General features: G+C 35.2%; 1 protein-coding gene across 10 annotated transcripts in view; it reads left to right on the forward strand.

The window, feature by feature from the left end:
- The window catches only part of MEF2C (myocyte enhancer factor 2C), a 179,170-nt gene that overhangs the window by 146,726 nt on the left and 16,439 nt on the right, over positions 1-16,005 (forward strand). For all 10 annotated transcript variants that reach the window (XM_072416178.1, XM_072416177.1, XM_072416172.1 and 7 more), the window contains 2 exons: positions 1,246-1,432; positions 2,448-2,495. In XM_072416178.1, the coding sequence (XP_072272279.1) occupies positions 1,246-1,432; positions 2,448-2,495 (235 nt within the window). The remainder of the gene's footprint in view (positions 1-1,245; positions 1,433-2,447; positions 2,496-16,005) is intronic.

Genomic DNA, 16,005 nt, shown 5'->3' on the forward strand with positions numbered 1-16,005 from the left:
CAGAAATAGAGGGGAGAATTTATAGGTAATATCTATGTAAGAGGCATTTTCTTTATTTAGGCAAATTTCCTCTATTCTTGCTCTTATGTCAAAATGACAGAAAAGTCCTGAAGCATTTCTCCAGTAGCAAAAAATATGTCAAGGATTTAAACCAACTTATTTCAACCTGAAAAAAGATATTGCTTTAGAAACATTATAATAGTTAGACATAACCGATTAGATCACAACCACTTTTTTAAGCTGGTCAGTTCCCTTTACAATCTTTTACACTTCATTAAATGATATATTTAGCACATGTGTGTATAGCATTACACCAAAAAGAATACACTATATTCAGGTAGAATTACATTGTTGCAGCATAACTGAACATTAGTCGTGGTGCTGGTTGACTGCCAAACTTGATTATTAAGGAACAGTGGGAATAAAAATTTCAGGAAAAGTCTTATTGTTCTGATTTAAAAACCCCGAAACCAAATGCTATTGTTTATTCCAAGAAATATGAGAACTGGTCACGTGTGTTTATCCATTAAGGTGCACAAAATATTACCAATATATTATTTTTATAGCAACCAGTACCACCTTTCAGCTGATTTTGCAGTCCAAGGTTGAACATTGAAATATTTTTTTAAACACCTTTATACACACTTTTGTGCATTATCCCTCCTGTTTACAAAACCAGAAATGCACCCAAGTAAACAGCAGAGGCACCAGTTATGTTTATGTGGTTTACAAGTGGGCGGACTCCTAGTGAAGTGTTATTGCAGTAAGAGGAAGGATGTTTAGTCCTCAATAGCAGGGGTTGTATAGGCAAAGTTTAAAAACACTCAGATTACTCATGTTAAATATATCAGTTCAACTTTGTGAGTTTTTTCACAATTTTTCTAGTTGCCCACATCTATCAATCCAGTGGCTAACATTTTCTGTCAACAATAAACTTAGGGTAAGAAAAAGGAGTGGTAGCAGCAGGGTCAGCAGGTTATGAAGAAAATTAATCTTAAAGTAGGCACTATGATTAGCTTACACGCACCCTGTAAATTCTGAGTTTTTTGCAATATATTACTGTTTTTTAGGTAAACTTTTTGTAGCCTGTTGCAACACATTTAAAGAATGTAATATATATTATACAAAATAATCAGAGATTCAAACTATTGTTTATTTTATTATATAAACCTATATCTTCTGTAACTTAGAAGTGAATAAAATAGATTACAGCATAGTTGACACTTTTTTTCCTTCCATGCACAGGCCGGTCCACCTCCCAATTTCGAGATGCCGGTTTCCATTCCGGTGACCAATCATAACAGTTTGGTATACAACAATCCAGCTGGTTCACTGGCTAATCATAACCTATTGCCATTGTCCCATCAATCCTTGCAAAGAAACAGCATGTCTCCAGGCCTGACACATCGGCCACCAAGTGCAGGTAACACAGGTAAGGAAAGGATTATTGTGTTTTATAAGTAGTACCTCTATAGTCGCTGACAGTAATACCATGTGTACTGTGGAAAAGGCAAGGGCTTACAAATTTTATAAAACACATAATAACTGCTGATCATTATTAAAATGTGTAAACATATGCCTGGAAAGTAGACAGTATACATCAAACTACTGTAATGTACACAGTGAATATATGAGTTGACTTTAAAGCAGAACTAACGTTTAGTCCTGGCTACCCCTGGGATACCAAAAATGTGGTACATCCCCAGCATGATACACTGGGTTGCGCATGCAAACTTTCATGATTCTTTACAGTGCATCTTCCCTGGAATGTTCCAATGAAAGATGAGTGAGGAGAAGACTGGAATCCATAATTAAGTATGGATGTAGGATTTATCAGCAAATTCATCATAGTGGACTTATTCTCTTAACTGTTTGACTTTTTACTGAGTTACCACACTTCAAGCTTAGATATACATATTTTTAATAAAAAAAACAATGCAAATAAAATCCTGCCCCTGTGATCCAGTTCTCATGCATTGAGTGGCAAAAAATTCCAACTCTAACGTATGTAGGCATACCCCCAATACATTCACAAAGGAGACAGTGCTTGAACCAGTGAATACATTGACAAGCATCCTCTCCAGCCTATATTCAGAGGAGCTTCATCAAATAACAATGTCAGAAATTGCAGAAGAAGAATGCAGACAAAATCAGAGCTACTCATTATAAAATTTGACATTTTTAAATTTTTTTTACTGGAATGCACCTTTAAATCTTAATCCGTTCCACCCAAGGTATTTATTTGAAAAAATGTTCATAAAAAGTTTGCACATGGTATTTGCTAGACCTCAAGGTTATTTTTATTGCGATCATGAAACAGAAAAAAAAAAGTTCACGGTACAAATTCTCCTAATGGACCCAAACCGTTTATGGAAGTGAGTTAAGATGTGGTGTCTGTGGTCAATGGTAGCAATGCTGACTCTGCTTGTCTTTTCTTTAATTCATAGGTGGTCTGATGGGTGGGGACCTCACAAGCGGTGCAGGCACCAGTGCAGGTAAATCAAAGATTTCTGATAATTGCTAACCTGCTTAACTTTTGCTAATTGAGGGAAAACATATTACTTACTCCACTCAATATAAAAATCGTGCTGATTTATGTGAAATCTAAAAGCAACATATATAGCCATAGTAAAAATTCAGAGAATATTATATTTGGAATTCACCTAGATTTAAGTAATTATGTTAAAGAGCAGGGATGTATCTGCTTCATAAGGTACACATAAAAAATGCTGCCTTGGTATACAGGCTTTGCCCACTCTGCACAATACAATATTGTTTCTATTCTTACCAGTCCAGAATGTGCTTTATTTGGCATGTTTTGTATGCATCAATACCATAGCACTGCCCATCCTACAGCTCTCCAATCAGGAAAATAGGTGGTAGACTGTTTTAGTTATTGTGATTTCAATAGACTCCCTTTAATTGTGCAGCAAATGTTACCCATAGGTTGATTCCCTCCCTTTACCCTCTGTATTAGGCACTCGCCCACCAGTGATGGGTAGTAATATTAAATGTCAATGTTGTGTATCACTGCTGTGTTTTTCTATATAGCTTTAATTTTTTTAGATTAATGTGTACATAAGTTAGTTCTCATGAGTAATAGTTGGATTTTCATTTATCGATCACCATATATACAGGATTTGTATTAACCACATATCCTTATTGATATTGTACTGTAGCTTTTTCTATTTTCGGCACCTATATACAATCTGGACATAATACAGTTGATTTCACATCTTCAGCTCCTAGGTAGAGAGTTTTGTACTGAGATATTAGACTTACCAAGCAAAATCAATAATCAAAAACTTGATGAGACACTGAATTATCTTATAGTAATCCCACAGAGCCTTTGCCATACGGAAATGTGCTCATCGTCCGAAACGACCGTCCTGGCGGATCCACGGACGATCAATTGTATTTATTAATATTATTATTAGTAATATCATTATTAAACAGGATTTATATAGTGCCAACATATTACGCAGCGCTGTACATTAAATAGGGGTTGCAAATGACAGACTAATACAGACAGTGTTTCAGGAGGAGAGGACCCTGCCCCAAAGAGCTTACAATCTAGTAAGTTGTAATGCAGGTGAAGGGGAGAGAGTGCAGTGGGCTGCTGCTCCATATCACAAAAGTGTCATAATTTCAGGCACTGGGAGCTGGAGCAGAACATTCTGGGCATCCTGCAAGTAGAAAAGAAATTAGAGATATGACCTAAGCACTGTTCTCTTTCATAGTCCAATAAATAAGCTTGTGTTATAAGTGCTACAAAGCCACAGCATCCAATAGTTATGATACTTCACAAGTAAATTGTGAATGATTTCACAGAATACCAAATATTTTTGGAAGGCAAAACATAACACATATGTGCATTTTGGTGCGGCACATTTATGCATTCCAATAGGGTCAAACATGATAATGTGCCTGCTGTGTTGTTTTGTATGGTTGCACCTGTGGGTGAAACCCATTATGCATCCAGTGTGTTATGACTTTGCAAATGGCAAATTTTTAAGTTAGCTGGAATTTGAAAATAATAAAGTAAAATAAGAGGAGTTTGGAGTGACAACAGGTTCAGTACAAAAGCAGTAACCCTGCTACTTACAAACAGAAACAAATCAATATAATAGGCATACTGAGATACACAAAATTGGTAATTTACCAAGAATTCCATTTACTGACACTTAACTAACAGTTGCATTGTCTGACTGGGTTTTTAATATTTTAAATTGTATCATAAATCTGTGTGCAGTTAAATTAAAAGCTTTGCCAATGTTACAGAAAATAAGAAAATAACAGTAATACATGTAAAATTAAAAACATCTGATTTCACATCTTATGAAACGGTTTTATCTGTTTTTGTGATTTATAGATTGTTCAATAGGTTCTATACTGTTCCCTACGTTTCTGTTAGAATATCTATAAAACACGAATCCTCAGTGAGTGCCACACTGAGCTTGTATGAATAATTATACAGAAAAATGGACTGTGTGATTCCTCACGTCATTTCAGTGTATACAGATGTACAATGATGTTTAAGGCTGTGACAAAACGGTCTTTGTGTTTTATCTAATATTACCAGTGCTAAGACTTGTTTACAGCGCACTGTAATGGGACATCATAAAGAAGCTGATGAGCAGACCAGTTCATGGTAAAGTGAATACTGTCTGCCCAACAACTTGTCGGAACAATACATCTATTTAAGACCCATGTATGTCTACAATCCAGTTTCAGAGACTGCAATGTTGTCTTTGTTCAGTCCCTTACTATGTAACAGAGAGCTCTGTATGATCTCTGTTTAACACTATAAATTAGTGATATCATGTGTCAGAAATCTAGGAGTTCACAGTCATGGCTAAATTTAGAGTAAAGGGTATCTACTGCTTAAAATTCTATATGGTTTAAATGTAGAAAATAGGTTACCCTCCATCTAAAATGAAAATGTTATTTGCCTATGATATCTGAAATGAATATTTGGGCAAAATATAAAAAAAGCATTAATACATTTCTGAAAATACTTTTCAGACTTATCACTTAAAATATAAACTTTAAAAGTAGAGTCTCAATCCCTTGATCTCAAGCAATAGGACAAGGAACATCCAACATCATAGGACATTCTGACTTTTCAAGTGTAAAAAATGTCTCAGGCTAGTTTATTCAGCCATTGAGCCGGTAATACAAGCGTTAAATAGTATTATTTGTAAAAATATTACCATTGTTAGTTTTTTTATTTTAATTAACTAGAGGCTCAAACAGTACATAAGAAAGATATTAATATATGAAGTAAAGAGAAATATTGCTTACAGAATATAATGAGAAAACACAGCTGGTAAATAAAGTATCAGTCATGGTTGAACACTCTGATCCTATTGACCCAATAGTAGCAGCCATGGTTGAACACTCTGATCTTATTGACCCAATAGTAGAAATCATGGTTAAGCACTTTGAACTTATGGGCCCTATAGTAGCAGTCATGGTTGAGTACTCTGAACTCATGAACTCAATAGTTCAAGTCATGGTTGAGCACACTGATCTCATGGACCCATTAGTAGCAGTCATGGTTGAGCACACTGATCTCATGAACCCAATAGTAGCGGTCATGGTTGAGCACACTGTTCTCACGGACCCACTAGTAACAGTCATAGTTGATCACACTGATCTCTTAGACCCAGTAGTAGCGGCTATGGTTGAGCACACTAATCTCATGGACCCAATAGCAGCAGACATGATTGAGCACACTGATCTCATGGACCCAATATTAGCAGTCATGGTTGAGCACACTGATGTCATTGACCCAGTATTAGCAGTCATGGTTGAGCACACTGATCATCTGAATCCAGTAATAGCAGTCATAGTTGAGCACACTGATCTTATGGGCCCAATAGAAGCAGTAATGGTTAAGCACATTGATCTCATGAACCCAATAGTAGCAGGCATGGATGAGCACATTGATCTCATAGACCCACTAGTAACATTCATAGTTAACCACAGACATTCAAAAGACCACATATTAGCTGCACCCTCTAAATCTCCATATTTACTGCTGAGGCTGGGAGAGATGCATTTACTCACATTGTGGCTTTCAACATGCTCATTTAAGTGAATTGGTAATCAATAGATGCGTCAATACTTGGACAATTTATTCACCAATCAGTAAACATTGACAGAGCAAGATGCCTCCTATTTCTTATACAGGCAGCATAAAAGAGGAGGCACTTTATAACAAAACCATACAAGAGGTCAAAAACATGTTTTATTTGAGTTGTAGTATACCTGTACATAGTTTTAATTTATCTCCATTATTTCGCCTATTAGGATAAAATAGTAACGACATACCTGTACAAAGAAACCATGCATTAGGCAAGAAAGGTTGTTTGCATACAGCCCCTGATATTGTAAATTGAGCCTCATAGTATGCTGCTCAAAATTTCCACAGATGAATGTATAAAGACTGTGAGGAAAATTGTGCACATTATACCAGATATCACCAGATGAACTGAATTAATATTTAAAAGTATGTCTGTAATATGATAGATGAATCATTTTGCAAACCTATTAGATGGTGGCAAGAACATATAGGAATGAGTGCTTTACAAAAAAAGGCCTTAAAGAGATTTTTAGGTCCATTCAGATATAGACAATGTTAGTGATCTTGTGAAAAAGTTTAGAAATGATGATCAATGTCTAGTTTCACCCCTCATACATCTTAGAGTGAAGAGTTCTCTTGTATTTTGCTCACCCAAAGGTTTCACAAGCACATCTTAAAATGACACAACATGTACTTCATAACTGTTTATGCTCTGAATGAAGTCATACATTAAACATTTTCTTGATGTTTTGACAGTATAACTGACACGCATCAATGCTCAATCTTAATAAATGCCACATTCTTTTTATAGGACATCCTGTAACACCTCCTCCAATTTTGGTCAGTAACTTTTCTGAAGTGAGCCAGTTCTCATAGCGTCCTAATCCATTTTTCAGTTACTGTCTACCCACATTGGAAAATGTTTATCCTCAAACATCTTTACATCCATATCTGATCCCATCAGTTGCTTCTCCTTGTTTGCGTACGCCATTGTATCGTCTCAATCAGCTACTAAAGTGACTACATACTTTCTCCAAAGCTTTGCTTGACTGCCCTTGGACTGAATTTAATTGCACGTGTGGAATGCATGGCAACATTTTCAAAGTCCACAGATGTCATCCCATTGTATCCTCTTAACCTTGATTTTACTCTTCAGAAAGGCCTTCTGCAAGTTTTTTTATTAACACCATCATCATTTTTCACTATGGACATTTTTTTAAGATAGTTTTTGGTAGTTCCTATTTGTAGCTATATATCTGTCATAGATAAGTGACTCATGATTCTAAATACATCTCTCTACCTTATATTAGCACATGGATGCAATTTTCTAGTTTTGTTAATAAACCAACTGGTTTAATAATCGGAATTCAACTGACTTATGCATGTCATTGAATGGATCAGTGTGTTCATCTCTACTGTCTATTGTTCTGTCTAGTTCAAACTACATTTGCTATCTATCTATCTATCTATCTATCTATCTATCTATCTATCTTTTATTTTTTTCTATGGGCCTGATTTACTAAAGCTCTCCAAGGCTGGAAAATATATACTTTCATCCAGCAACTTGCAATGAATTCCTTCAAAGTAATTTGCTACTTGCTAGCAAATGTTTTCAATTCTGACCCAGATGCATTTCAGGTTTGCTGGATCACCCAGCTTCACTGATGAAAGTGTATCTGCCAGCCTAGGAGATCTTTAATAAATCAGGCCCCACCTATCTATCTATCTATCTATCTATCTCCCTCTGCCTATCACTGCCCATTTTTCACTCGCAGTGGAAAACCATGAGGTTGGTCACTTCCAAATGCATAGCAAACTGCTGCTATGTGCACAGGAGTGGCAAACCAAACCACAGGTTAATGCGTTTACTCATTTGCAATTGCAGTTCTTCTTCCAGAGGAGCAACTGTGTGGCCAGAAGTGTCTTGTTCCTTTCAGGAACTGCACCCCGATCCACTTGAACCCACGTGCAAACACATGCATGAAATGATTCACCACTGCTCCCCATTTGGTTGAGTGGCAGCAGTTGGGAGCAAGGCTGAGCTTGCCATAGGATGCTGCGGTCGACCGCACCTTTGTAATGTCCCTTAGAGTTAGTGCATGTGTTTGCCTTAGCACTGTCATTTAGAGAGAAGGATGAGGGGAAATGTTAGTTACAATGTAAAGCTTCTGAATACATCTCCTCCATGAGAACAGCATCATAGAAATTTGGCAATCTGTGCCTTTTTGGCCGCTTTGCTGAATGCTTCTTGAGACCAAGGATGTGTTTATATCTGGTGATGTAAAGCAAAAAAGAAACATTAAAAAAAGCAGAATCGTTTATGCTTTGTGTTAGAAAGCAGTAATTTTCCAGAAGTCAGTTCTGCAGAATAGTCATAGCCATGAAAATAATAGGAATAGTCATGTATTTTTCTAGAAAATTTCCACCTCTTGTATTTAAAATCATCTGCATTTTCAGTGGTGTGATTAGAATTTTGTAGTCAGACTCTAGTAAAGCTTAGACTGGATGTTGTATGATGCATCTGTAATTGAATTAGTTTCCATGTTCTCACTGATATTTACATACATTTGCAAAATAATGGTAGTAATAGAAGTAGTAATATATTCATTTTTGTATTTACAATATGTAAAGGTGTCATGTAATGTGTATTGAGGTAAATAAAATAAGTCAAAGCATATTTCTTGTTGTCTGGTAACTTTAAGGAAATAGTTTTGAAGTTTTGGGGTTTTATTTTTTTTGGAAAAATATGGTGGCTACCATTGATGACTTCTCTTTCCTAAAACTTTACCTGGCTGTCTTTCTGACACTCTTCAACTATTTGAGCAACCAACCCAACATCTGGAATGACATTTTTTTCAATAAAAAACATCCCTATTTATTCCTATGGGTAAGCTGTACTCTGCTGGAACACTGGAAGCCACCATAAGCACTGCTTACAAATGAATGAACGGGGGCATAGTGTGCCCTTACACTAAGAAGAATACTTGCTGGGGACACATTTGTTATAAAGCTTTGTGGCATGAGGCAGGGCATTATAATGAGGATCCCTGCATCAAGGAGAAAGGTAAGCATTGGGTGTGTTGGGAAAATTCAATTACAATTGTAGCAAAGCCAACACTCAACCATGGTGTAATTGTAGCCAAGCGTTGGGCATGCACATATTTAAATATTCTATAGAAATACTACTTACTACACTTAAATTTTTTGCATTTGGTGCATTTATGCCTGACGACTTTCCATTGAACCCAATGTAAACACATCAAATTGCATGTACACATGCACTGACATGTTACAATGCACATTGCATTGCACATAATTGTGCATTAAATTGCACGTTAATAAGTGACATTGACATACATTGATTTGACTTGATTTGCTTTCACATAAATTTCATTGTGAATCACAATCCATGTTTCTGCTGAACTGAATGTCAAACTCATCAGAACATTGTAACATCAAGCTATGTACACAGGTTAGATATTGTTTTGAATGGTGCTAGTTCAAATTGATCCAATGACCTTACTTGCATTGTCTGTTTTTTGTTTTGTGCCTTCATATGTTTTAAAGGGTCAATAGTGGCAATGGTTGATGTAAAAATGGATTCAAGTACATAAGAAAGTGTAAAGCCAGCCTGAAAATTCTCCTTTTATGAGCAGCAAGGATTCCACTTTTGAATCAAGTGACATTTCAATAAGATGATTATATAAAAATGTATTGTTTATGTAGGCAAGTAACAAATTGCAGCTATGCTGTTTGATCTATCCCCATGGAAAGGCTTACCCCGGTTACATCTGGCAGCTCATCCAACTTTGCTAGTTTGTGCTTGTGGTTAATATTTTGCAGCTGGTTATTTTAATGGCACTTAAGTTGAATATTTTATCGGTTACTTTCAAAATAAGTATGTATTTGGAGTGGATTCATTTTAGCTGTTCCTCTGACTACTTTCTCGTGGTGCTCAGAAGCTTTGGAATACTCACTTTAGCCATGAAATATTTAATCACCCATTCTGTATGCTCGTTATCATCTTTAGGTAATCTTGCATTAATAATCCAATGTCATTAATCTGCACCTAATGGCTTTGAAATACATGCTCGATGGGGCTGCTTCAGTAGCAAGTCACACTTTGCCAAGAGAAAAAGACAGGAAATGAGACATTACAGTCTTTGTGTTATATTTTTAATCACACTCCAACAAGCAAATAAAGAAAGATAGTAAATGTTATTCCTTAGCGTAGTTCATGCTGTGCTTTGTGTGTTTTTCATGGCAAGCAGAGACATTTCTGACACTATATGACTGTATATGTATTACTGTGATGAAAAATAAAGATAAAAGAGTTGAAGTCTGTATGCTTAATGAAATGTGCCAATCATAATCTTATTCACACTCATGTAGAAAGCTGAAAATCCTTTACCAATCTGATTAAAAAAAACTCATCCTAGTTCTTTCCTATTAATATGCTGCTCAGACTTTTTTAACAAGGGGCAAGGGTCTTTCCATTGAACCGTTTAGAAGTTTAGACTGTGGTATTTAGGAGTAAAAAAAATGGGTGTTATAGGTTAGTTGAGGTTTTTAATTCCAATGTGTTGAAGGTCAATGGAGGTGATAAATGCCCCTGCATTGGTGGTTAGTGGTAGAAAACAATGCCCTTTCCATTGGTGCTCAGTGGTAAGAAAAAATTCTCCAGCATTGGTGATCAGTGGGTATAAAAGATGTTCCACCATTAGTAGGTAATGGGAGTAACATGATTGGTATAAAAGAATGGTTCACTGGTCAGTGGAAGTAAAAAGGCCATAGGTCAGTTGAAGTAAAAAATGTTTCAGTAAGTGTGAAAAGAATGAGCTTCAATCAGTGGTCAGTATTCCATCAATAGAGTCAGTGGAAATAAAAAAATGATTGGTGTTACCGGGAGTTATATATGTGATTTCAACGGTCTCCACTGGAGTAATAATATCCCATCGCTGGTGTCAATGGGAGGAATAGTGCCCCATCCTAGGTGTCATTAGTAAGAATGGTGTACCATCACTCACTCCAGTGGAAGGAATAAATGCCCCATCATTGGTGTCAGTTGTATTCATAATGCCCCCCAACATTGGTGCTTAGTGACACCTTTTTTTCAAGTCTTTGTGATTTTGTGTCTATGACTATACAGATCAAACAAGATCCTGCCTAACAGCGCCTAAAACTGATTGCAGGATGCTGGCACCCACCACCACTTTGCAGGGGCTGGTCTAAGGCAACAAGTAGGATGTAGTTTGAAAAGGATTATGCTAGCCTATACTTGCTACTTTTACTAAAACTGGCCACATACATTGTGATTTCATTTTACAGTACACCTTGCACTTGAAATTAAATATGGATTTGTAAGTATTACAGATCGTAATTGATATCTAAACTTTATAAACCTTATTCTAGAATTACATTCTTAGGTAGTAGTTTATTAAGGATTCATAACATGCTGGAGGAGCTTCAGATGTTTCCATTACATTGCGTGTGGTGGCAAGTTGTTTTCTAATTAATATGCTGTAGAAAGCTGGGGATGGATCAGGATGTTGTTGACCTTTACTTTTTAATAGGATCACTAGCCTTTCTTCTGTAGTCTTTCTTTTGTTGAAATAATACAGTAATAATTTTATATTACCAAACAGCAAAAAATTGGAGATTTGCAAATTTGTGTTAGATTGTAGGCCTATTTTCTTACTTTTTTATACTTTTATTTCACAATTTTTTTGTTAGTATAACCACAAAAAGGTAAAAGAAAGCCACTGTGCATTACTACTAGTAAGTTTTCACTTTCCCATGGTTTTGCCAAATGAAATGGAAATCAGCTATCACAAAACAATTGTATGTAAACTAAACTGATTGTGCCGCAATGGTCCCTGAATACAGAGAATGAAAATTGGGGCAGGAGTGCCTGACTCTTAAGATGATCTAACTTTGATGGCTATGATTTTATGCAAGAAAATGTTAGTACTGCGAGTGAGTATTTAGAAATGCAGCATTCTGACATGTGATGATAATTCAGCCAAGTTCACTTACTTTTTATTTAAATTCTGATGCTTCCAGATTCTCCTGAGGAAAAGCCAGTCTGTATTTTTACAGATCTTTTGTATCACTTGCAATTCATGAACTCTTTAAATGATGCACTTCAAGGGCTATGCAATCAACAACAGTTTGATCTCATTTTTATTCATAACAAATCCATAGCATTTTTTTTAGTTTTACAATCATAGTAAATGAGATGCTTACTGTAAAATTAAGTCATATCTACATCATCCTCGAACATTCCTCTTTTTTCTGCTATAGTTTTAGTTAATATATACATCATAAAAATAAGATAATAACCCACCTTATCCTGTCATATGCATTGATTTTTATAAATTCCTGAATTGTATTATTTAATTTATAAGAAGCTTATATTTTCAGTAACATAGAATCTTACCAATTGCATCTAACCTGCACACAGGAGTAAAATGTAATTGTATGCTACCTAAGTTTAGTAAGATATGTTGATTATCAGTAATTGGAATTTAGATGCTAGAATTCCCCAATGTGCCCTCTGGTTCCTTCCTCCTGAGTCTGCGTCACAAGAGGGCATAGTGGTGACATAAGGTCAGTGGATGGAACCAGAGTACCCATTAGGAAGCACAGGCATGGGGCACGTTTAGAAGTATTGAATGCTGAAGATCCTGGTTCAGGCTATATCAGTTCAGTAGATCAAAGATACAAGACACAGGACACTGGAAATAATAACCATATATTTTGAAGGGAAATGCTTTTTTAAACACTGACATTTTAAAATGCAAAGAGTGTTCTGGGTGGCACCTGAATCAAAGACTGTAATTGTGAGAACAAGAAGTAAAACACAACCATAATACTGGAAAACGACATGAAACAATCAATTATAATTTCCCTCATGTACATGTATAGATCATTTAGAGATACATTTTTTAATTGAATCATGTTTATCATTTTAATCAAACTGATCCTTTTAAAATGCACTGTATAACTAAAAATAAATAAAAGACTATACATTCCATTTAAAGAAAGCCATTGTGACCCTAATGTCAATGAGTAGATGTACTGTATGCAACATGAGCATAAAGTAAAAATGTGCCAAGACATCAGGCAAAACAAATCACCATATAGGAACTGAGAGCAATATAACAATATAATATAAAAAAATGTATCAAAGGTTATCCCAGGTGAACCTAGTTATGTGCCACAGCCTCAAAAGTGTATATAATTAAACGTGTCATGAAATCTAGAAAAGGAAAGAGATAAAGGAAGGAGGTGTTTTGTAGGCACAGAGATGTGGTAAAGATATAAAACAGTTACTTTAATAATTTAGACAAATCATAATATCTCAAACAATACAAAAATAAACAATAATATAAAAACATATAATTTCAAAACATCCCCAAAAGATGCTAATAAATACCCAATGGATAGGGATTATGTTTTGTTACAAACTTGTGTGAGTCACCAGGGTCATATAAAGAGTCTCAACCCAACGCGTTTTGCCTAACATGGCTTTCTCAGGCGACCCACACTAAAGCATTTAAGAGGATAACATATATCACTCAATGATTCAACACAAAAAAAGAAATTATATTAGCAAAAATAGATTAAAGTTTCTCTTATATCCAAACATTCATGAATTTTATCCTAATAGTAAATAAATTATATAGAATGTGTACCTTAAGATATTGTATAGCAGACATAATGGTTAATCTTCAAGATGCAGATGAAACATGATTATAATTGTAAAGTAACCGACCAAAAACCAAAATAAATTTTCATTTGTGGATGTATGGCTTTCAAATATATTTAAGAATTGCAATGCTTTAAAATTAATTGATATTTTGTTTTTTGGTTTTTGGTCGGTTTCATTACACATGTTTAACCATTTACTTTACCATTATAATCATGTATAATCATCTGTATCTTGAAAATTACCATTATGTCTACTATACAATATCCTAAGTTACACATTCTTTTTAATTTATTTACCATTGGACCTTGTTGTGTCTATTTTTGCTAATATAATTCCTTTTACTGTGTTGAAACATTTTAGCTATATTTAGTGTTGTTTATAAATAACATATTTCCCATCCCATGATAGAAATTATTCCAAAAACTATAACCAGACTTCTTTGATGAATTTTTGCCTTTTTAGTTTGTAATAACAAATTAGATTACCTTCATGATTGTGACTCTTCAATTTGTATTTCTTATATGATAATTTGCGTTTTTGTTATGTTCTTTCCTTCCTCTGTATTTTGAGTGTGTTTACAAGATATTGTAGTTTAACATTCAAGGACAGATTAGATTGTGTCAAGAGGAAAAAACTTTGTTTTTTTTCTGTGTACATCTTTCATCAGAAGAAGATCAGCGCCAAGGACAACTATTTTAACTTCACTCCTTTTTTTAAATGCAGTTACCTATGTTTTCATTGAAACGTACGCTATGAAACCTTTGAGGGACCAGCCTGTCCCGGCTTTCCCAGAAAGTCTGAGATTACTCATTTTAGTAAACATCAGACTTTTGATATATGGCATTTAAAAGATAAATCATTATGAAGAGTTCAACTGCATGCTATTACTGAAGGCAATGTACTATTGAGCAGCTGTGCAGGCATCCAAGTTGCACCTACATTAGATTGAGAAGTAATTATAAATATGCTTCAGAGTCATTAGATAAATATCACATCAAGTGCCGTTGTTTCAAAAGGCATGGACAAATTAAAGTTTGAATTCAAACTTTTTCTGTGAATATGGGCAATTTTGTATTCCTAAGGATTGCTTCACTGACCTATGTAACGGCAGATAATGGGACTGATTTAATAAATCTCTCCAAGACTAGAGAGGATACACTTTCATTAGTGAAGCTGGGTGATCCAGCACACCTGAAATTGATTTCTTAAAGTCCTTTGCTATTTGTTAGCAAATGTTTAACTCCTGGACCAGATCCATTCCAGATTTTTTGGATCACCCAGGTTCACTGATAAAAGTGTATCCTCTCCAGTCTTGGAGAGCTTTAACAAATCCGGCCCAATATATCCATGTTTCACCAATTATCCTAACATATCTCCCTATCCTACACAGCAAGGTCCAATACCCTAACCGATATATGGAAGACAATACCAAATACAACAAACTGATTGAAGTTTAGGTGAGCCTTTGTCCAAGCATTACCATACAGTAACTGGATGTTAAAACAAGACCCTTACTGACATCTGTAGCTGTAGGCACTGTGGAGCAAGTCAGCTTTAAGAGCGATGTCTTTCACTGTCTGACGCAAGCCTAAAGCAAGCATGCAGATCATTATTGCAAAAGATCCCAAGCTTGTGATTTACTGTTAAATACTGAAGCCACTAAATTGGCAACAGCCTGTAAACTGGTATTTTACAAAAAAAAGATTAGCAACAATAGCTTTCAAATGTAGGCATGGTTTCCCTTTAAAATAATCCAGCTATGCATAGTCATTTTTAGGCTAAACTATTACATCTTATGGGCGTTTTTTTAAAGGGTTAAAGAGAATCATTATTTTTGTGTTTGAAAGAGAATAAAGAAAACATGAAATAGTAAAAACTCAAATGTATGGTTAAACCTGCTCTAAACCTATACTTTACAATTACATTCCGTCTGGAAAATGATCAAATTAAATGGGGCTCTATGCGCTGTGTCACATTCCTCTACCCACTTGAAAGTGCAAAAATTATATGTCATAAATGAATGGATTTCCTGACTATACAGTATGCGAAAATGGAAAACAGATGGATTGCACAAAGTGTACTATACTTTTGGCTACAGCTTGAATGAAATTCATAGTTGTGTGCATATGTGAAACAATATGAACACACATTTAGTAAACCAAGAACAAAATTATAGCAATATTAAACATTTTCTGCAACACAG

This window comes from Pyxicephalus adspersus, chromosome 6 (assembly GCF_032062135.1).
Source record: "Pyxicephalus adspersus chromosome 6, UCB_Pads_2.0, whole genome shotgun sequence".
NCBI lineage: Eukaryota > Metazoa > Chordata > Amphibia > Anura > Pyxicephalidae > Pyxicephalus > Pyxicephalus adspersus.